We start from the raw sequence: 22512 nt of genomic DNA, 5'->3' as shown, positions 1-22512 counted from the left end.
AGCGACTGTGTGCGTTGGGATCAAGCTATGTCCATGCCGTATAACCCGACAACGTACAACAGTTCAGGTAATCGTCGGCATAATTTCATGGAGCACAAACTTCAGAAGTACAGTGGGAAAGGGTCAAGGCAGGTGCACGCATGCGCAATAACCTGATGTGGGCTTACACTTAGATTTATAGTAGTATTGAAAAGTCGGAATCCACAAGGTAGACCTATTTTGCCAACTAATATAACCCCTTATTCGACTGCACTAGTCCCCTCTCTTCCTCTCCCTCCTCCTAATCTTTTCTGCCCTCCCTCCCCCTCATAAGATCTGCCCCCTCTCTCTCCCTCTCCCTCTCTTGCTCCATTTGTTACGTTCAGACGGGGATCTCGTCCCGAAATCGACTGTGCGACACTTGGCGTCCCATAGAACTTATCCCGTTTTGCTCTCCTCGAAGGATCGTCGTCTGAAATGTCTCCATGAACCCCATGAGTTATTCTGAATCAATAGTGCGTCCATGTGATGTGTCATTGTTCTGATTCCGTTATTTATGTAATGAATATAAATCACAATATGTCAAGAAAAGGTTATTAATTGTCTATATTCGTCGAGAAGCACGTTAACAAGGATGACCTGGACGATTCACGTTTGTCACAGGATTGGACGAAAACTACTGCAGGAACCCTAGCGGAGATGACGAGCCGTGGTGCTATGTCGACGTCGATTTAAAACTGGTACAAGAAATGTGCGACGTGCCACACTGTTCTAGTAAGTGAACTCAACGACTTGATTCTTTCTTCGCATTTTGTTATCCGTCTTATCGTAGTTTTGTTTGTATTTGGTGGTCTGTTTTAGACGTTTTAGACATTCTGCTCCAAGAAGGCACTGTCATGACAAATTTTGTTTGAGATAGACGCTCGCTGTGGTAATAACTATTGTCCTGTGATAAGAAGTAGGCGTATAAGAGGAGTGGTCGAACCCTCTAGAATCTCCTCTTTAACCCTCTCAGTGCCTTGGACGTTGAACATTGTGTTCAACGTCCGATACTGTAAGTTCCATGTTACAACTCATTTTTTTTTTAATAGCAGCTTCTAGAAACCCACGCCCTACAAGTTGGCCTATAATGCTTTTTGTGTAGATTCCTCATATTTCACTTGGATTCATTTTCGCATTAAAATGTTGGTGTCAATTTGCACATTCAATTATTGATATGTCTATTTTTAATATGTGAAATGTAGAGTATGGGACAACAAAACCAAACCAAGCAAAACAAAACAAAACAAAACAAACTTAAAGTGACCTGATGGACTGTTCTGCGCCCATTGGCACTTACAGCCCACCAGGGGTTAAGAATCTGAAGCTCACATCCAATACAACATAGGAAAATCACTTCTGATGTTCAAGTTGTTATTGACATTGAAGCCCTCGCTTTCAATCGTTGCGATCAATCTCGTTACAGATGACGTTGGATGTTACGTTGGCCGAGGTTCGACCTATCGTGGAGAGGCCAACTACGTAACTATTGGTCGGAGTTGCTTAAACTGGGTTGACTTCATTGACGAATTCTATCCAGGTGAGACATTAATACTCGTTACTTACCCGCGAATATGTCAAAGAATCTTGACCGAACAGAAAAAAGAGTCATAACACTTAAAATAATGTAGGTCGTTTCTAATTATATTCTTGGCAAATAAAAAAACAATGCATGTAATGTTATTTGCTTTTATAATTTCAAAGAAAGTGGAGACAACATTTTACTATTGATCATCTTTGTGCATATGAGTGTATTCCATACGTGACGTGAAGAAAAGAGTGCTGTTAGTCGACCATGACACAATTATGATTATATGTCATATCATGCAGCATTATTTTAATGCCATTCTAATCATACCAGACAAAGTATTACTTTTTATGCCTTCTCCATGAGAAGAAAGTTATCTATGGTGTTGTCGTTGTTGTTGTTGTTGTTGTTGTTGTTGTTGTTGTTCATGCGAACGTCTGCATTTAGAAAGAGCAACCACTTTTCATAACTTCTCATAAAGTACCCGAGAAAGAGTTCGCCGTGACTACCTTCCACTCCATCCGTGACGTCTCCGAGGTCATCGAGGACATCTCTCTCAGCAAGTGCGCGTACGAGTGCCTGCACGACCACTCACACTTCTGCAAGTCGTTCAACTACTACTCGGGCTCTTCCGGCACCCAGTCGCTCTGCTCACTGAGTCAGTACAATGACCAGGACGGCGACATCATACCCGATGGCCACACCGATTACTATCAGCGCAACATGACTTACGGTCAGTGTGTTATTCATTTTAGCGAGCTGTAGAAAACCATGCACCGTTTTTCTAGATTCATCGCCCGCCTTGTTTAGCTTTTGAATCTGCGTTTGTTATCATTATTATTATTATTATTTATTCGGCTTTCAAGACAATATCATATTACATTTTTCGAATATGTCATGGTAAGGGTGTTCATCGCCGAGTTTTGTTTTTACAATTCGATAGTTTTTCTTTCCCCCAGAAACTCTTGACTTCTACTTCTAATCCATGCTTTTTCAGTTGAAGAGGTCTGAGATGTCGAAATTACAAAGATATTTCTTCTTCACTTCGTGCATTCATATATATCCTAAATAACCCTTTACTTGGTTAGAGTTTCCTGCGTTCACTCTTTCAGACAACAAACCGGAGCTATCTTGTCTCTGAGAAAATAAATGTCTGCTCATACTGCTGAGTTTCATCTTATGTTTTCTGTAGTCAAGGTCGATGAAGCTACACGTTGTTGCTGTTCTTTGATGTCTCTGTGATTTACCTATTATATAATCTATGTTCCATGACCAACGATAACCAACAGGTCTCGAGGAAAACTACTGCAGAAACCCGAGCGATGCTGCCGCACCGTGGTGCTATTTCCACGATCCCCGAAATAACAGGACGGACTGGGGCTACTGCGGCGTACCAGAATGCAACCGTAAGAAAACAAAACAAACAGACAGGAAGTAAAATGTTTTCATGAAATTTTTGGTATAATGCAATCTGACATTGTCAATACTTGAATATGCTCTGCAGGACTGGTGGTAAGACATTTTTTTTTTCTATGTACTTTGAATACATTTGGTAGATTCTGTTTAACAACATTAACTTTTCTCGGTGTTATGTGGGATGAGTGTAAGATCTAAAATATCACGTCATCGACCTGATTTGCGAAACATTGCTGTTTCCCAATAGCTGGTTTTCTTTGTATTACAATGTTAACACAGTATGAAAACTCACCTCTGTTATTGCATAATACGCTGTAATATATCTTTCAAGACCAAAGTCAATACTGTCGCTTTCAGAATTCCCATAAACAATGACGAGGCTGCTACACATTGTATTCCATTGTTATGCAAATGTCCATAATGCATTTTTTACAAGATTTACCAGGTGCATGTGGTTACAAGAATTTGACTGGGCGATGGATGAAATGTTTTGTGTTTGTCTTTTTGGTATGTGATAATTTAGCCCAGGACGTTGGCTGTTACAACGCTCTGGATGACGGGGCCTCTTACCGGGGTGCGGCCCGTACCACTGCGTCAGGTCATGTCTGTTTAGAGTGGAAGGACACTTATTACACACCAGACAGATATCCTAATTCAGGTAAAAGCAACGTCCGTTTCATGACTAAAATATATCCATACAGTCATCACAACTCATGATAGATTCAGTATTTTCCCCCATTGAGAAAAGCATTTCACAGGAGAACTATTTAGAGAGCGAGGGGAAATATTTTCCGTTGAGGAACGATTCGCTCGTTTTGTCAGTGTACCTCAATGCTGCGATATTTTATCAAGATTATCTATGGATATGCTTGAATCACAGAGAACAATAACAACAACAACAACAACATCAATACAATAAAAACAAGGATTCATCTTTTAATCTCCCATGAATAAATAACAACAACAACAATAATCTTCAAGTTTGCGCAGTTAAAGATAATAAAAAGTTTTGGTACCTCAAAAGTTTCCCTGAATTTCCTTGTCTTGGTTTGTGTTTCACGTTAAAGTACGTTGTCTGTGAGAATTACTCGCCCCAAAGTGCTCTCATGTCTTAGTAATCATGCAATAATGGTTTCGTACCAGAGCCGTCGCCGTACAGCGTCGATAAATATTGTACGAAACCACTGACTGCGACCAGCAGAGTGCAGCCCATTGTACGCATAGCTAACTGCGACCAGCAGCCCCATACGCATAGCGTAATGGGGCTTCGCATTGTAACATTCAGGATCATGACAGAATTAGTATCGCGGGTAAATGTCAATTTAAAATCCCAAAATTTCTTCGATTTGAAGACTTACCAATTAAGTTGAAGTATTGAAAACAGGCTTCAAACACGTTTGGTTCTGCCAATAGTCCCTTTCTTTTCGAATTGATGACTGAATGTGACTCGGTAGAGAGGACCTTGGGAGAGCTACATACACTATGGACCGATGCATACACTGACTACTACGGCCAGCGCATGCGCACACAAACATCTTATCCGTTGATATGGGATTTGAAATTTGTGCGCATGTGATGTGTTCGCATGCACTGGCTGTAGTATTCAGTGTACATGGTGTATGTAGCTCTCCCAAGGTCCTCTCGGCCGAGTCACATTCAGTCATCAATTCGAACAGAAAGGGACTGTAGGCAGAACCAAACGTTGCCCAAAGCCTGTTTTCAATACTTCACCTTAATTGGTAAGTCTTCAAATTGAAGAATTTTTGGGATTTTAAGTTAACATTTATCCCGCGATACTAAATCTGTCATGATCCTGAATGCTACAATGCGACGCCCGATTACGCTATGCGTATGGGACTGCTGGTCGCTATGCGTATGGGGCTGCTGGTCGCAGTTAATAGGGAGCTTTAGATTTTAGACGCGCGGACGTTCAAAGAGAAAAAAAAAACATGATCTGAGCGTGCGCAGTAGCGCGGATCAAGTTACTGCGCACACTCAGATCATGTTTTTTTTTCTCTTTGAACGTCCGCGCGTCTAAAATCTAAAGCTCCCTAATTGCATGATTACTAAGACATGAGAGCACTTTGGGGCGAGTAAGTCTCACAGTGTTAGTTATATGAAAGGTACTGTAACCTGAAACACAAACTAAGACAAGGAAATTTTTGAGGTACCAAAACTTTTTATTATCTTTAAGGTGTCTGCTCCCCCCCCCCGAAAACTATCCATTCGTCCCAAAATATATCCTCATATTACAACAGTAACCAAGAAGGGGACATTCGAGTATCGATGTGCTGATGTTTCATCATGTCAATTGAGCGAACAGTCCCTTATTTGCACAAAAAACGATAACACGATTACACGATAAAATGATACATTCAAACGATTAAGTTGGTCAACGGTTAATACTATACTGTGTGAAGGAGCAAGGGTACCTTTGCTGAATACATACCTAAGATTCAGTCGATCATATCAATCTTTACAATCTTATCTTTCTGTTTTCGTTCAGTGTTTAATTGATGAATTGCTCTGTATTATATATGTGTGTGTTTTGTTTTGTTTTGTTTTACCAAATCTCTTAATCTTTCCATGGCACAGGTCTTGAAGAGAATTATTGCCGAAATCCGACTTTCTTCAGATATGCTCCCTTCTGTTACTACAAGGGAACGTCCGGTATCGTGGCGGAGTACTGTGACATTCCAGAGTGTGAGGTTGAGGGTAAGGGAAGCTTTGAGGTCGTCCCATTGTTAGTCCCTTTCACTCCAAAAAGTTAGATATGTCTCCATTCCTTGCGGCGGTTGAATTAGATTCGGTCTGATTTTTCTTGCTTTGTTTTCTTTGTTTTCTGACTCGCTTAGGGGGAAATGGAAAGTGAGCCCCCTCCACTGATAGTTGGGGACTATTAAATGGGGAAATAGTAATACCTAGGTCTTTAGAATTTGGTGCTAAATTTGACATGCAAAAACAAAAAGCGAAGGGAATTTACGGTTATGGATACTCCTTGGTGAAAGATAGTGAAAGGACTACTTTGACTACAGAAACAAAAGTTTAGACATAATTATAGACATACTTATTTGGTGAAAGATGGTTTCTTGATAAGTTGTTCAAACCGATGATAGTGTTATGACAGCATAAGGCTCAAACCTTTTGTATATTTTCTATGTTTTTGTGAAGATCACACTGTAGAGTTAAAAACTTTCTGAAGCTGATCCACCACATTGGTGAAAAGTCAAAGTCTATAATCCATGTCTTGGGTCTGCCTATATTATCCTGGTAGAACTATGTTCCGGTGACAATTGGATGGTGGGCCCGACGGAGGAATGGTGCTACAAGGTGGACACAAACACCCAACAAACCTTCGAGGAAGCACAGGAGAAGTGTGTCGCTGAGGGCGCTTCACTCACCAGCATCACGTCGGAATCTGAGTCCACATTTCTCTTCGGTAACCCGCGGACCGTCGCAATGTTCTCTGCTGCCGTTTTATGACCCTGTCTCCGAACTTTGGACTTATCTTACTGAACCATTAGTTTATCTATTCATTTGTTTGTATATCTAACTATTTGTTTTCATTTTTTATGAAATTTCATAGTGGCGTTTTGAAGCTTTGTGACGCTTCTAGTCATCTTTGGAAGGGAATTTCACTAACTTATGTAGTGGTCACAGTCATGTCAGAAAGAGACGTCTACTCATTACTTGAAAACTTTACAAATCTTCTTGGGTTATAGATATGTTACTATAATTTTATCACTTTTCTAGCATAGGCTATAAATAGCTTCTACGATGTATGGACGTTCGACATACAAAGGATGTACAAGAGAAAGTACTTTTGTTGGCCGGATATGCTACTTCTGTTCCTATCTTAAACACAGGCATGGTGCAAGACCTGAATCAGCTTGGGTTCTGGATCGGGGCCACGGACATACAGCAGGAGGCCGGGTGGGAGTGGACAGACGGAAGTCCGTTTGCCTACCTTCACTGGGGGCCGGGTAAATAAACATGATAAAAATTGTATGAAAAAGTCAGATTGTGATAATGATGGTAATGATTGTTGTGATGATGATGATGATGATGATGATGATGATGATGATGATGATGATGATGATGATGATGATGGGGGTGACATTGACATTAGATATAGCAATATCAATGGAAGTGATGGAAAAATACCAGTGATTAAAATACTTCTGTCAATGAAGATGTAGTCAGGATAATTACTATAGATAACGATCATCCTAAGCACCGCGACCTTGACTATCACATTATCTATTTTGAAAACATGAAATCTAAATACAATTAATTTTGTTATCAGTCTACCATGTGTATGTTGAATGTCTTGCTGTTCTAGGGGGGGGGGGGTGGGGTGTAATACACTTGTCTTTTCAACGAAGAAAGCAAGTACACGTGATATATGGCGATAGACAAACCAAATGTATGCAGGTCTTTTTGAGTCATGAAAGTAACAAGTGATGCCTTTAAAACTTCAATCAATTTCAACTATTACACTTTCTTCTGTCTTGCTTCCCTGTTCAAACGGAAACCAACCAGAGAGGATAGGCCTACCCACTAATAGCTATTAGAGTTAAAACAATACATTTTAACATAGGTTTTCTTTTCTTAGTTTGATCCGCGTAGGATTTCTGAGCCTCGGATATATTTATTTAGTGCTGTATTGGTTTAGGATATTCAACAATATTGCTAATACATTAATTATCTGTCATAAATTCCTGATGAGCGCCCTCTCCATTTCCCTCAGGTCAGCCAGACAATGTGCACGGGACCGAGGCCTGTGCTTTGATGTCGGGCATCGACGGCAAGTGGACTGACGAGGATTGCGATTTGACTTTCTCACACATCTGCAAGAAACGAAGTAAGAGCAGTAATGTCCAGCCAAGAAAAAAAAAAGGCTCAATAATCACTTACCCATGCATCATCCACATAGGTTAATATCATCATGGTTTGATTCACTTCTTGGCAGACTATTGCCAAGGGACGGCATCGATTTGCTAATATTGTGTGTGCTTATGCAAGGTGGATCCTCTGTGCGGTGAGATGTTCTCTCTTGTGGGTTTGCCTCTCTCACACCGAGGAACTCCTGTAACTTCCTTTGCCCGATAAATCAGGGACACGGTATATCTATCCCTCATATATAAGAGGACGATTCTCTGCTGGTCTCACTGGGCTTTGAACCCAAGAATCGCAATTAGAAAGCAACCCAGCTATCTACTTTTTAGCTTTAGTTCACCGTTTGAGCGAGTTGACTCATCTTTACCTTTATGCCCATGTGACAGGATATCAAATGTACCCATCTGACCCGCTTATATCTACCTTTCCTTTTAATCTTATTTTTGGCCATCAATCTGTCCATCAATTCATCTTGCCATGAAGTGATATGCTCACCTCAAAATGCTGCAATCATCTTGCCGACAAGTGATACTCACCTTAGAATATTGCCATTTGTCGCGTCTCAAATAGTACACACTAACATCTTTTGCCGATAATGCATACCAGGTGATAACATTATAAGGCCAGATGAACTTGCATGCTCTTGCTGTGTGGCTCCACTGGATGATATGGGTTCTTGCAGCAGCTAAGACTGACAGCTCCCAACGTTAACACTAACTGTTATCATCATACTAAGTTAACTCTCACATTCAGAATCAAAGTGTTATTCTATGCAACTGAACTACTTGGTGTTCGGGAATGGCAAGAGATGCTGTTAATGTTCTTCTCCTATTTTCTTCCCATATCCAGGCGAGAAACCGTTCACAACCATGGAACCAACAACTCTAGGTAAATAAAAAGGACTATGCATGAGGCAAAAAGGACTGTACATGAGGCAAAACTCAGAAGGCATACTGAATCAGAACAGAAAACACTAGGATACTGTGTTTAAAGGGATAGTACAGTTTTCGTTTAGATGGAGCTACAGGTTTCCAACTTGTGTGTGTGTGTGTGTGTGTGTGTGTGTGTGTGTGTTTGTGTGATAATGAGAAACCTCTTATGAAATATGAAAGAACTTGTAATTCTTAGGGGAATTCACATTTGATGAAAACTATAGTCTTTTCTTTATGTCAGTCATTTCAAAACCGATTTTCATCAAATAAACTTTCAATTCCCCTTACAATTGTATGCCCTTTAAGATTTCATAGAGTGGTTTCTAAATATCTCGCAAACGTTAAACGCTGAATCCTCACCTCAACCAATGCTATACCATCCCTTTAATTTGGCACTACTGTATCCGTTCGACAGTTGTATTTAACCATTGACACTGATGGGGTAAAGCGATAAGTAACGTCTTTTCTGTGTAGTTGACAAATCATCCGATTAATTCCATTCATCTCTTTGGATGGGTTTGTACTTTCCTGGTCTTTATTATACGAACAATAATATTTGTTATGTTTTTCCGTCACCCCCTAAATTTAATGACCTTCATTTAGCTTGTCGAAATTCCGTTTCACTGGAGGTTAATTCTAATACATCTTTTTTTTTTCTCTCTCTCTCATTCTCTGTCGGTTTTGCTTGAAAGTTAAAATTCGAATTTATTAGATACACTTTCTTCTACGCGTAGATTAGAAATCTATGACCAGGGATTATATTTGTTCGTGACAAGCTTTCACTAAAATTTGGTGTCTGTTTCTTGTCATTTCTCATTCTCAAGCATGTCAAACGTGTTCAGTTCAAACTACATGTATCAGAATAAGCTGAAACTCAGGATAAGTTATTCATGAATAGAAACATTCAATGTGTCATTTTAATTGGCTCTATAATGTTGCGCTCCCACCATTGTTTGACAGTTTACAAATATTGTTCATTACCTATCATCGGCCCATAAGGGAGAGCGGCGACATATTCTTATGATTGGGGAAGAAACATTGTGCAGTCAAACAATAGTGTCAAGGTTGGGAAGTTTACTATGGATCTGCAAGAAAAGGTATAATGCTTCTATCTTCGGTTATCATGCACATTGCTTGCTGCTGTTGTCATTGTTTCCTACACTGCTAGCCCCTGGTATTCGTTGCCCAACGGACTGGTCTCGCTACGGCTCGCACTGCTACCTGGTTCAGCAGGACCAGACGGATTGGTACACCGCTTCCAGAGCGTGTGAAGACCTGGACTCCTCGCTGGCCTCAGTGCATAGTGACGACGAGATGAAACACATTGTTAGCAAGCTTGAAGAAGGTTAGGAGAAAATCGTTTAATGTCCTTAAAACTGAAGACGTTTGTAAGGTCACTCTCAAACTTTGTAAGTATCTTGTCAATGACGAGCTGAGGAGAAATGGAAAGACGTATACAACAGGCGTCACATTGAAATGCAGGGTGCGTTTGGTAAAATATTGCCGTGCTAGCAAAGATAATATTCCTCGGGATATAAGTAGACCATAGGTTGTAATCAAACGTGGTCAGTACGGACGCAGTTGCGTGCTCATGAGATGAAAACCAGAGGAAAGCAGCAACTGATAGTCCTCTTCGAAGTCTTTGTCAGGTTAGCCTTCACAAAGCTATGAACAAGCGGCGGAGTTGGTCCAGAACCATCAAGATTGAAGGCCCTTAGTGCTTTTTAATAAGATATAATAAATAATCTTTTTTATATTCTGTTAACATGTATCGTCTTTTTGTGTTGTTATCGTTTTTGTGTGTTTGTTTTTGGACGTTACAGCCGGCCGAGAATATTATTTCTTTGGAGCGAACAGCATCACTAACCAAGATCAGTGGGTCTTTGGAAACGGGACGGGAGAAACACCAGTCAGCTACACCAACTGGGCGGACGGACAGCCCGACAATTTCGGAGCTGACGGCGAAGATTGTGTTGCCATGTTGTAAGTTATTGACCGTACGCGCGTTTAAAGAGTAATTATTAATTATTGATTATTTCATCATGCACGCTGGAATTTTCTGGCCTGTGATGATCGAGGAGTTTTGAGTTAGAGCATATGCGTGTGCGTTAGTCTGAAACACTAGAGGCGAATGTTCGTACAAGGGTGCGTCATTGTTGTGTTTGTACGAGATGGATTCGTGACAAGAAAGGGAAGGGTAACGATAGTACTAAGACCAATTTGACGTCATACGATTTCTAATAGTGTCATGACCCACGCTGAATCTAAGGCTATTAATCAGTTCACACAATGAAAAAGGTGAGTTGACTTATTTTTGTTTTCTAAAAGACAATTGTTTTTTAATGTTAGCGTTCTCACTGGGTGATCTCAAGAGAGATGGAGATGGAGAGAGACAAAGACAAAAAAGAGAGTGATGGAGGGGAGACATCACAACATAACCTCCCCTTATTCACATGGTTTCTCACTATTGTCTGCCCGTCTTCCCCGAAAGGTACTCGTGGAACTGGCAGTGGAACGATGCCGACTGCGAGTCACGGTACCAGGTGGTCTGCGAGGACGAGAACAACTCTGGCGACATGCAGCTCGGCCGCTACACGGCTCACCGAGAGTCCATGACCTTCGCAGAAGCTCAGGACCACTGTAAGAAGTACGACGGTACGATGGCCACCATGCTGAATGACGACGACCGCGACACGATGAAAGAATTGCTGAATGCTTTCTACGACCCTTTCTGTAAGTCGAGACAGAGATCTTGTTAAACAACATTTTGTTAAATTGGCCTTACATCTGATGGACTAAACGTTTTCTCTTTTTTTTCTCGCTCATGGTTCTCCATGTAGGTCTTACTGATCGATCTGTTCTTTCTTTTTAAGGAAACTGATCTTCAAGACACTTAATGAATTACTGCATGCATCACTTGTATCACACAGCTCTGTCGGGCAACATTTGGACTAGGTTACCGGTTGTCAGTAGAAAGCGTTGTCATATCTAACGGGGATGTATGGTATTAGATGTATCATTATTCAGTCTATTTGGACTTGACATCATCAGTTGCTTAAGGATAAACATATGTGAGAGTCCGAGCAAGAAGCTTGGAAAGATTGATTAGACAAAGACGTGATTCTCGTCCAGAAGACCGTGTCAGTGAGCACGTCGACTCTGGTATACTTGACGCATGCTCGACAGGTTTCTGTTGAAATCGGCGTGATGGTTGTTAAGCCGGCTAAATAACATCGGAGCGAGCGCGAACTTTCATCAGGTTGCTGGCATCTGAGTCATAGTACTTTACTAAGCACATGCACAGCTTCAACTGTTCAAAATGATATTGAATGACACTTCACTGCGTCGACGTGCGTATCAAACATTTGTTTAAAAAAGATAATCTTAAAAGTAATTGAATGTATCAAAATACCATAATCTTTTCTTTTTGGTCGTATAGGCCAATTTCCTGCAAGTCTCCTAGTAAAATGTTATTTTGGTATATTAGGAGAAAATCAATGCACTGACCATAAAGTACGGAGACAGAACATAAATATCGTCATGTTCATAATGATTATTTATCTACTCTCTGTCTGTATGCCTGTCTCTGTCTCTCCCTTCCTCGTTCTCTTTCCTGTATCTTTTCATTTAAGATCCTGACATCTTCTGGCTTGGTGTGAATGACATCAAATCCGAGAATTCGTGGGTGACGGGAGGTGACCCGGATAGTAAGACGCCACAGACATACACGGACTGGCACGCTGGGGAGCCGAACAACTATAAAACAGATGGTGAACGCTGCGGCATGATGGCGTAAGATTTCCATCCATAAAGCCAGTTGCAATGTACTCGTGTCTGATTTTTTTTTTCTTTTCATAGTTTTTTTTTTTCCTTCAAAGTGGGGTTTTATATCATAGCATAATCATTAAGGAGAAATATATTATGTAATACAAGTAGGCTATACGTAGTATTTCTATTCTACTGCCATAGTTTGACCGGCATAATACAACATCTATCTATATGCTAGTAAAGTCTATTATCCCAACAATATCATTAAGGGCCGGGCAGACTCTTTTCCCTTCATCCACGTCAATCATATTATCATAAAACTGCATTTTGTAACAGTATTTCAAACCAATACACCATCGTTAACATGTGCTCGCTTGTAGGTTCCCGCAAAACAATAATCTGACGTTGAATCTAAATGCATTTATTATTACAGTATAATGTTCACTCAACAAGGGATCGAAAGAGTTAGCTAGACATCTATTAGTAGATATTTCCATGTTGCGCATTTCCATTCAAGATTTTTTTGTTTTGTTTGAAAAGATGGTGTCAAACTGAAAAGTTTTCACAGCCAGACTGCGTGTAGACCATGTAATGTTTCTCCAGGAAGACAGCAACATCAAGTGTTTACTTTTGTGGGAAATGCGAAACAGTAACCTGTAACCCAACTTAAGCTAATAAAGCAAGTTTTTGCCACTTCTTTCCCAAGTTATTCTGCAAAAATCGTTGTAAGCATGATCATTATTGCCAAACGATGCTCTGTGCTTCATTAGCGCTCAAGGGATTCATATGCTCCTTGTATGGTTCTATCAATATTTCTCAGGCTATGTGATTCTGGAGAATTCGTAGTTGCTAGTGGACATTTTGAGGTCACCACTAGATGTTATAGACCGGTATTGCAGGTGTGTACCTTTCATACCTGAATTCATCTATATCCCTTGACTCGTTGTCTAAAGTCCACAGGATGATACTGATTCGAACAGTGAGCAATTCGAGTGGTATGACTGGGGTTGCGGGAATGCAGAACGCTACATCTGCGAGAATATTGACCCGGAGAGCCGTTATATTGGAGATAATGGTACGCACAAGTCATTGCCATGAAATCAACGTAAAATCCCCTTTTTGCACTTTAAAGCATTATTCTGCATTATTCTGTTACTGCGCTATATCATGCTTAGGTTACAGACACATTAAAGGACAAAATGACAACACGCAGAACATATAACTCCAAGTCTTGTGTTGCGGTTGACAAATAATGGTGATAATTGTCCAAAGGTCAATGATTAAAGTTATTTAAAGATGGATAAGTCCTAGAATTTTTACGAATTCAAAGCCTTTTTGACCTTAAGAAGAATGTTAGGAGAGTCGATAGAATCGATCGTTTTCCTTGGAAATACATTGATTTCACTAACATATACCTTATTCGATAAAGTCGATTTGTTTTTAAAGAAAGTCTTTATTTTCCAGGCTGCTTTCTTAACGCTACCATGTTAGATTTCTAGGATCAAAGTGTGATGAGTAACATCTCAAAGTCTAGTGAAGACGTCACCTTTCTGTTGAAGTCGACAGCTCTTCATATTATTATCATCACTATAGTGACATCACAACACATCAGAGTACATGTTTGAGGAGCTGTTGTGGCTCAGTAACAAGACCAAAGATTATCAAGTATAGAGCCGACGGTCTCGCACATTGTAGTTGTGCCCATAGGCAATGAACGTTATACATAAATCATATCCCCATCGTTCAGTCCTTGGGAGGGGACAACGTAAAACAACTCATGATCCAAATTGATATTGTCATCTTGTTTCAGATCGAACCTTTACTGTTGTCAACGAGGCGCTGACTTGGGCAGAGGCTAACGCTGACTGCCAGAAGAGACAGGGTCGCCTCGCTCAAGTGCTCTCATCTTATGACCAGAGAACCATCAACTACATGTTATACGACAATAAGGAGAAGCGTAAGAAAACGAAAGAAAGAAAAGAAGACGAACACGACACTGTATACTGTGGCTCATGTAGAACTGTTATTGATAGTAACTTGTGATGGCTTTGCCACTCTTTTCGTGAGCAGCTTAAGCTATTAACTGGTCATAAAAGTTAGAGATTTGTTTCTGGTTTGTTTATTTTTTAGGTGATCCGAGTATCCTCTCGGATCACCTTCTGTATTTGTACGGATTCTTTGTTGGTTCTTATTTCTGGACAAAAGTTGTGTATCTACTTACTCAAAAAGTTCTCAGAGTATCAATTTCAAACTCATACCATATATGTATCATGTCCCAAAGACGACAAATTTTATGTATCACTGTGATCAGTCGACCGTGACGTCACTATGACGTCATTATATGAAAACACATTTTCATTCATATCTCATTAATGGAATGGAATTTTTCAATGAAATTTACGTCACATACATTTCAAGTTATGCGCATTTTACTCATATTCTCAAAATTCATATTTTCTCTTAAAACGTGCGCGTACGCGCGCGTTAAAATATTTGTATGCTCAAATCGAGCTCAAATTTTTTTTGCACACGTTTCAGACCATTTAGAGCATTTTTTGAAAAATTGAAAAAATTGGACGGACGCGTACGCGCGCGCACATATACGCACGTACAGCTCATACGCAATAGAAATTCCCCGTTTTTTTACACTTATCGGATGCGTAAAATGTCAAGGAATATTTCTACCAAGTTTCAAGTTGATCTGACTCAATATGACGTCATACGGGCCCGTCAAAGTTGAAATTCCGCGCGCGCGTCAATGGCGATATACAGTGCAACAATGCCAAAAAAGTGCCAATTTTAAATCCGATTTTACTCGTCAGGATGGACGGTGACCCCCCATTTTCTTTACATATTCTGAAAGCTGATGAGTTGTACATGTCATTTCATGAGTTGGCGATGCTGAAAAAATGATTAAAATATATCAAATTTCTTAATAAAGTTAAAAAAGTAAATTTTCAAAATGACGTCATCAAATTTCAAGTTCATTCAAGCATATCTCACTTATTCTTTTGTTGATTTTCGTCCAAATTTCAATATGTTGTAGCCTATTAAATGGTCTTTCAGATATATAATAACAACAATTTGATTGGATGACGGCATCACCTCGTAAAAAGGGATTAAAAGTAACATTGTTAAATTTGACCAGTTTACGTGTTATCTCTATGGGAGTGCAGTTTTTCTGGAAATGAAAACTGACATGACTATCTTTATCGAGCACTAGCTCACTTATGCTTCGGTGAATTTCTCCCATATTTTAGTATATTGTAGCTGAGACTTTGGGCTATCGTAAGTGTGCCCTTCGTTTTTTCATACGGAGTCGGCATCATGCCCAAAAACTTGGTTGAAATTAAAGCTTATCTTCGATGTATTTTCATATTCCTTTCTTTCTGCAACTTTCTTTGCAATAACTCAAGAAAAACAAGCTCTATCAGCCCAATATTTTGCACATGTTTAGTTTATGTCACGTACATTATTTCATAAAATAACAACTACTTGATCGGGCACCTTCTTGGGTATGTAAATTAGGGTCAAAGGTCAAAAATGTTTCATCCTGTATCTTGGTGAATACATGTCTTATCTTTCCCATATTTTGCATACGTAAAGACCATGTTACAAGGATAATTTCACAAAATAACCACTTTTTGCTCAGACGCCATCTTGTCTGTGCAAAGTAGGGTCAAAGGTCATATGTACTTCTTTCTTTATCTTCATTATGACGTGTTATCTCTATGGGAGGGAATTTTTCTAGATGTGAAAATTGACATGATTGTCTTTATCGACGACTAGCTCAATTACCCTTCGGTGAATTTCTTCCAGATTTTAGTATGTTGTAGCCAATGTAATACTCTTTAAGTTTTGTTCAATCAAAGTTTTAATCGGATGATGTCTTCACCTCGTGAAAATAGATATAATGTAACCTTGTCAAATTTAACCAGTTTACGTGTTATATCTATGGGAGGGAATTTTTCTGGAAATGAAAATTGACATGACGGTCTTTATCTAGCACTAGCTCACTTACTCTTCTGTAAATTTCTCCCAGATTTTAATATGTTGTAGCTGAGACTTTGGGCTATCGTCAAAATTTCTCCGTTTTTTCATACGACGCCGACATCACGTCAAAAAACTTGGTTGAAATCAAACTTATCTGCGATGCATTGAGATATTTCTTTCTCTCTGCAACTTTCTTTGCAATAACTCAAGAAAAACAGCCCCTATCATCCCCATATTTTGCACATGTTTAGTTCATGTCACGTACATTATTTCATAAAATAACAACTACTTGATCACGTTAAAAAACTTGGTTGAAATTAAAGCTTATCTTCGATGTATTGAGATTTTCTTTCTTTCTGCAACTTTCTTTGCAATAACTCAAGAAAAACAGCCCCTATCACCCCCATATTTTGCACATGTTTAGTTCATGTCACGTACATTATTTCATAAAATAACAACTACTTGATCGGACACCGTCTTGGGTATGTAAATTAGGGTCAAAGGTCATAAATGTTTCATCCTGTATCTTGGTGAATACATGTCCTATCTTTCCCATATTTTGCACACGCAAAGACCATGTTACAAGGATCATTTCACAAAATCACCACATTTTCGTCAGATACCATCTTGGCTGTGGAAAGTGGGGTCAAAGGTCAAATATACTTCATTCTGTATCTTCGTTAGTGTATACGGAATTCGGTACCAAAGATGGCAGGTCTGACTCCCTTTTCTAAATGAGAATCCAAACATCACACGGTAAATATCCCCTAAACGCAGATGAAACATTTATGGCCATGCCTATTGGGATCAGGATTTGAATCGTTGATTTCCAAATAGATCGGATCACCTAATTTGTCAGTGTTGACAAATTCCAAGTCTAGTTAGGTGATCCGAGTATCCTCTCGGATCACCTTCTGTATCTGTACGGATTCTTTAGGTGATCCGAGTATCCTCTCGGATCACCTTCTGTATCTGTACTGATTCTTTGTTCTTCTTTTTATTAGGTGATCCGAGTATCCTCTCGGATCACCTTCTGTATCTGTACTGATTCTTTGTTTTTCTTCTTCTTTTTCTTTTTTCTCCTCAAAAGTTGTGCAGAGGTTAGCTCAGAAAGTCCTCTTCCTATCAATGTCAAAATTATACCATGTATGTATCATGTCCTAAAGACGACAGCGCAAGTAAAATCATTGTGATCAGTCGACCGTGACGTCACTATGACGTCATTATATGAAAACACATTCTCATTCATATCTCATTAATGGAATGGAATTATTCAATGAAATTTACGTCACATATATTTCAAGTCAAGCGCATTCTACTCATATTCTCAAAATTCATATTTATCCTTAAAGCGTGCGCGTACGCGCGCGTTGAAATATTTGTATGCTCAAATCGAGCTCAAAATTTTTTTGCATACGTTTCAGACAATTTGGAGCATTTTTTGAAAAATTTAAAAAATCGGACGGACGCGTACGCGCGCGCACATATACGCACGCACAGCTCTTATGCAATAGAAATTTCCCATTTTTTCACAATTATCGGATGCCTGAAATGTCAAGGAATATTTCTACCAAGTTTCAAGTCAATCCGACTCAATATGACGTCATACGGGCCCGTCAAAGTTGAAATTCCGCGCGCGCGTCAATGGCGATATACAGTGCAACTATGCCAAAAAACCGCCAATTTTAAATCCGATTTTACTCGTCAGAATGGACGGTGACCCCCCCATTTTCGTTACATATTCTGAAAGCTGATGAGTTGTAAATATCATTTCATGGGTTGGCGATGCTGGAAAAGTGATTAAAAGATATCAAATTTCTTAATAAAATAAAAGAAGTAAATTTTCAAAATTACGTCATCAAATTTCAAGTTCACTCGAGCGTATCTCACTTATTCTTTGCCAATTTGTACCCAAATTTCAGTATGTTGTAGCTTACTAAATGCTCTTTCATTAATGTAATAACAGCATTTTGATTAAATCACGGCATCACCTCGTAAAAATGGATTGAATGTAATCTTGTCAAATTTGACCAGTATACGTGTTATCTCTATGGGAGTGCAGTTTTTCTGGAAATGAAAATTGACATGACTATCATTTTCGAGCACTAGCTCACTTATGCTTCGGTGAATTTCTCCCAGATTTTAGTATGTTGTAGCTGAGACTTTGGGCTATCTTAAGTGTGCCCTCCATTTTTTCATACGACGTCGGTATCACGTCGATAAACTTGGTTGAAAATGACACGAGGCTTCGATGCAGCGTCATTTTGCTTAATACACAGGGCCTATGGAGAATGAAATAGGTCATTGCGTAGCGCATCCGACTCGTAATCCTAAGGTCCCTGGTTCGAGGCTCACCCCTGCCAACATTTTTTTTTTTCAATTTTTTTAAACACTTTTTTCTTCTTTTTCTTTAGTTAATCTTAATCTCCCTTTCCTTACTTTATCTTTTTCTGATTTTTTTATGCTTCTCCTTCAAATTTCTATAAAATAACATAATTAGGTGATCCGAGCATCCTCTCGGATCACCTTCTGTTTCTGTACGGATTCTTTCTTCTTTTTATTTCTCCCCAAAAGTTGTGCATCGATTAGCTCAGAAAGTCCTCTTCCTATCAATTTCAAACTTATACCATATACGTATCGTCTCCCAAAGACGGCAATCGAACTAAAATCAAAGTGATCAGTCAACCGTGACGTCACTATGACGTCATTATATGAAAACACATTCTCAATCATATCTCATTAATGGAATGGAATTTTTCAATGAAATTTACGTCACATATATTTCAAGATATGCGCATTCTACTCATATTCTCAAAATTCATATTTTCTCTTAAAACGCGCCCGTACGCGCGCGTTGAAATATTTGTATGCTCAAATCGAGCTCAAATTTTTTTTGCACACGTTTCAGACCATTTGGAGCATTTTTTGAAAAATTGAAAAAATCGGACGGACGCGTACGCGCGCGCACATTTACGCATGCACAGCTCATATGCAACTGAAATTTCCCGTTTTTTTACGTTTATCGGATGCCTGAAATGTCAAGGAATATTTCTACCAAGTTTCAAGTCAATCCCACTCAATATGACGTCATACGGGCCCGTCAAAGTTGAAATTCCGCGCGCGCGTCAATGGCGATATACAGTGCAACAATGCCAAAAAACTGCCAATTTTAAATCCGATTTTTCTCGTCAGGATGGACGGTGACCCCCCATTTTCTTTACATATTCTGAAAGCTGATGAGTTGTACATGTCATTTCATGGGTTGGTGATGCTGGAAAAATGATTAAAAGATATCAAATTTCTTAATAAAATAAAAAGAGTAAATTTTCAAAATGACGTCATCAAATTACAAGTTCACTCGAGCGTATCTCATCTATCCTTTGCCAAATTACACCCAGATTTCAGTATGTTGTAGCTTATTAAATGATCGTTCATTAATATAATAACAACATTTTGATTGGATGACGGCATCACCTCGTAAAAATGGATTAAAAGTAATCTTGTCAAATTTGACCAGTTTACGTGTTATCTCTATGGGAGTGCAGTTTTTCTGGAAATGAAAATTGACATGACTATCTTTTTCGAGCACTAGCTCACCTATGCTTCGGTGAATTTCTCTAAGATTTTAATATGTTGTAGCTGAGACTTCGGGCTATCTTAAGTGTGCCCTTCATTTTTTCATACGGTATCGGGATCACGTCCAAAAACTTGGTTGAAATCAAAGCCTATCTTCGATGTATTTTCATATTTCTTTCTTTTTCCAACTTTCTTTGCAATAACTCAAGAAAAGCATACTCTATCACCACCATATTTTGCACATGTTTAGTTCATGTCACGTACATTATTTCATAAAATAACAACTACTTGATCAGACGCCATCTTGGGTATGTAAATTAGGGTCAAAGGTCATAAATGTTTCATCCTGTATCTTGGTGAATACATGTTCTATCTTCCCCATATTTTGCACACGTAAAGACCGTGTTACAAGGATCATTTCACAAAATAACCACTTTTTGCTCAGATGCCATCTTGTCTGTGCAGATCGGGGTCAAAGGTCATATGTACTTCTTTCTTTATCTTCGTTATGACGTGTTATCTCTATGGGAGGGAATTTTTCTAGATGTGAAAACTGACATGATTGTCTTTATCGAGCACTAGCTCACTTACCCTTCGGTGAATTTCTCCCAGATTTTAATATGTTGTAGCTGAGACTTTCCGCTATCGTACGTGTCCCCTTTGTTTTTCATATGGTGTCGGGATCACGTCCAAAAAAAGTGGTTGAAATTAAAGATTATCTTCGATGTATTTTCATATTTCTTTCTTTTTCCAACTTTCTTTGCAATAACTCAAGAAAAACAGCCCCTATCATCCCCATATTTTGCACATGTTTAGTTAATGTCACGTACATTATTTCATAAAATAACAACTACTTGATCAGACACCATCTTGGGTATGTAAATTAGGGTCAAAGGTCATAAATGTTTCATCCTGTATCTTGGTGAATACATGTCTTATCTTTCCCATATGTTGCACACGCAAAGACCATGTTACAAGAATAATTTCACAAAATAACCACTTTTTGCTCAGATGCCATCTTGGGGGTACAAAGTGGGGTCAAAGGTCAAATATAGTCCATTCTGCTTCTTTGATAGTGTATACGGAATTCGGTACCCAAGATGGCAGGTCTGACTCCCTTTTCAAAATGAGAATCCAAACATCACACGACCAATGTCCCTAATCTCAGGTGAAAGCTCGAATCATTGATTAAAAAAAAAAAATCGGATCACCTAATTTGTCAGTCTTGACAAATTCCGAGTCTAGTTCTTCTTTATTTCTAACCAAAATTTGTGCAGCGGTTAGCTCAGAAAGTGCATTGCCTTTCAATGTCAAACTTATACCATATATGTATCATGTCCCAAAGACGGCAGATCAAGTAAAATCATAGTGATCAGTTGACCGTGACGTCACTATGACGTCATTATATGAAAACACATTTTCATTCATATCTCATTAATGGAATAGAATTTTGCAATGAAATTTACGTCACATACATTTCAAGTTATGCGCATTTTACTCATATTATCAAAATTCATATTTTCTCTTCAAACGTGCGCGTACGCGCGCGTTGAAATATTTGTATGCTCAAATCGAGCTCAAATTTTTTTTGCACACGTTTCAGAGCATTTGGAGCATTTTTTGAAAAATTGAAAAAATTGGACGGACGCGTACGCGCGCGCACATATTCGCACACACAGCTCATTTGCAATGGAAATTTCCCGTTTTTTTACATTTATCGGATGCCTAAAATGTCAAGGAATATTTCTACCAAGTTTCAAGTCAATCCGACTCAATATGATGTCATAAGGGCCCGTCAAAGTTGAAATTCCGCGCGCGCGTCAATGGCGAAATACAGTGCAACGATGCCAAAAAAACGCCAATTTTAAATCAGAATTTACTCGTCAGGATGGACGGTAACCTCCCATTTTCTTCACATATTCTGAAAGCTGATGAGTTGGATATGTTATTTCATGGGTTGGCGATGCTGGCAAAATGATTAAAAGATATCAAATTTCTTAATAAAGTAAAAAAAGTAAATTTTCAAAATGACGTCATCAAATTTCAAGTTCACTCGAGCGTATCTCACTTATCCTTTGCCAATTTACACCCAAATTTCAGTATGTTGTAGCTTATTAAATGATCTTTCATTAATATAATTACAACATTTTGATTGGAGGACGGCATCACCTCGTAAAAATGGATTGAATGTAATATTTTCAAATTTGACCAGTTTACGTGTTATCTCTATGAGAGTGCAGTTTTTCTGGAAATGAAAATTGACATGACTATCTTTATCGAGCACTAGCTCACTTATGCTTCGGTGAATTTTTCCCAGATTTTGTTATGTTGTAGCTGAGACTTTGGGCTATCGTAAGTGTGCCCTCCATTTTTTCATACGAC

General features: G+C 39.0%; 1 protein-coding gene across 1 annotated transcript in view; it reads left to right on the top strand.

Annotated features, from left to right (window-relative positions):
* Positions 1 to 22512, top strand: part of LOC140238169 (C-type mannose receptor 2-like) — a 50057-nt gene continuing 27545 nt past the window's right edge. The window contains exons 1-17 of the mRNA XM_072318106.1: positions 1 to 67; positions 643 to 753; positions 1445 to 1558; positions 2028 to 2279; positions 2836 to 2952; positions 3486 to 3620; positions 5558 to 5677; positions 6237 to 6401; positions 6829 to 6945; positions 7713 to 7826; positions 8711 to 8749; positions 9962 to 10138; positions 10617 to 10776; positions 11285 to 11526; positions 12426 to 12585; positions 13515 to 13636; positions 14372 to 14518. Of these exons, the coding sequence (XP_072174207.1) occupies positions 28 to 67; positions 643 to 753; positions 1445 to 1558; positions 2028 to 2279; positions 2836 to 2952; positions 3486 to 3620; positions 5558 to 5677; positions 6237 to 6401; positions 6829 to 6945; positions 7713 to 7826; positions 8711 to 8749; positions 9962 to 10138; positions 10617 to 10776; positions 11285 to 11526; positions 12426 to 12585; positions 13515 to 13636; positions 14372 to 14518 (2332 nt within the window). The 5' untranslated portion in view covers positions 1 to 27. The remainder of the gene's footprint in view (positions 68 to 642; positions 754 to 1444; positions 1559 to 2027; positions 2280 to 2835; positions 2953 to 3485; positions 3621 to 5557; positions 5678 to 6236; positions 6402 to 6828; positions 6946 to 7712; positions 7827 to 8710; positions 8750 to 9961; positions 10139 to 10616; positions 10777 to 11284; positions 11527 to 12425; positions 12586 to 13514; positions 13637 to 14371; positions 14519 to 22512) is intronic.

Source organism: Diadema setosum, chromosome 14 (genome assembly GCF_964275005.1).
Source record: "Diadema setosum chromosome 14, eeDiaSeto1, whole genome shotgun sequence".
Lineage (NCBI taxonomy): Eukaryota > Metazoa > Echinodermata > Echinoidea > Diadematoida > Diadematidae > Diadema > Diadema setosum.
The sequence above is the reverse complement of the archived record's forward strand: the minus strand, read 5'-3'. Positions and strand labels throughout refer to the sequence as shown.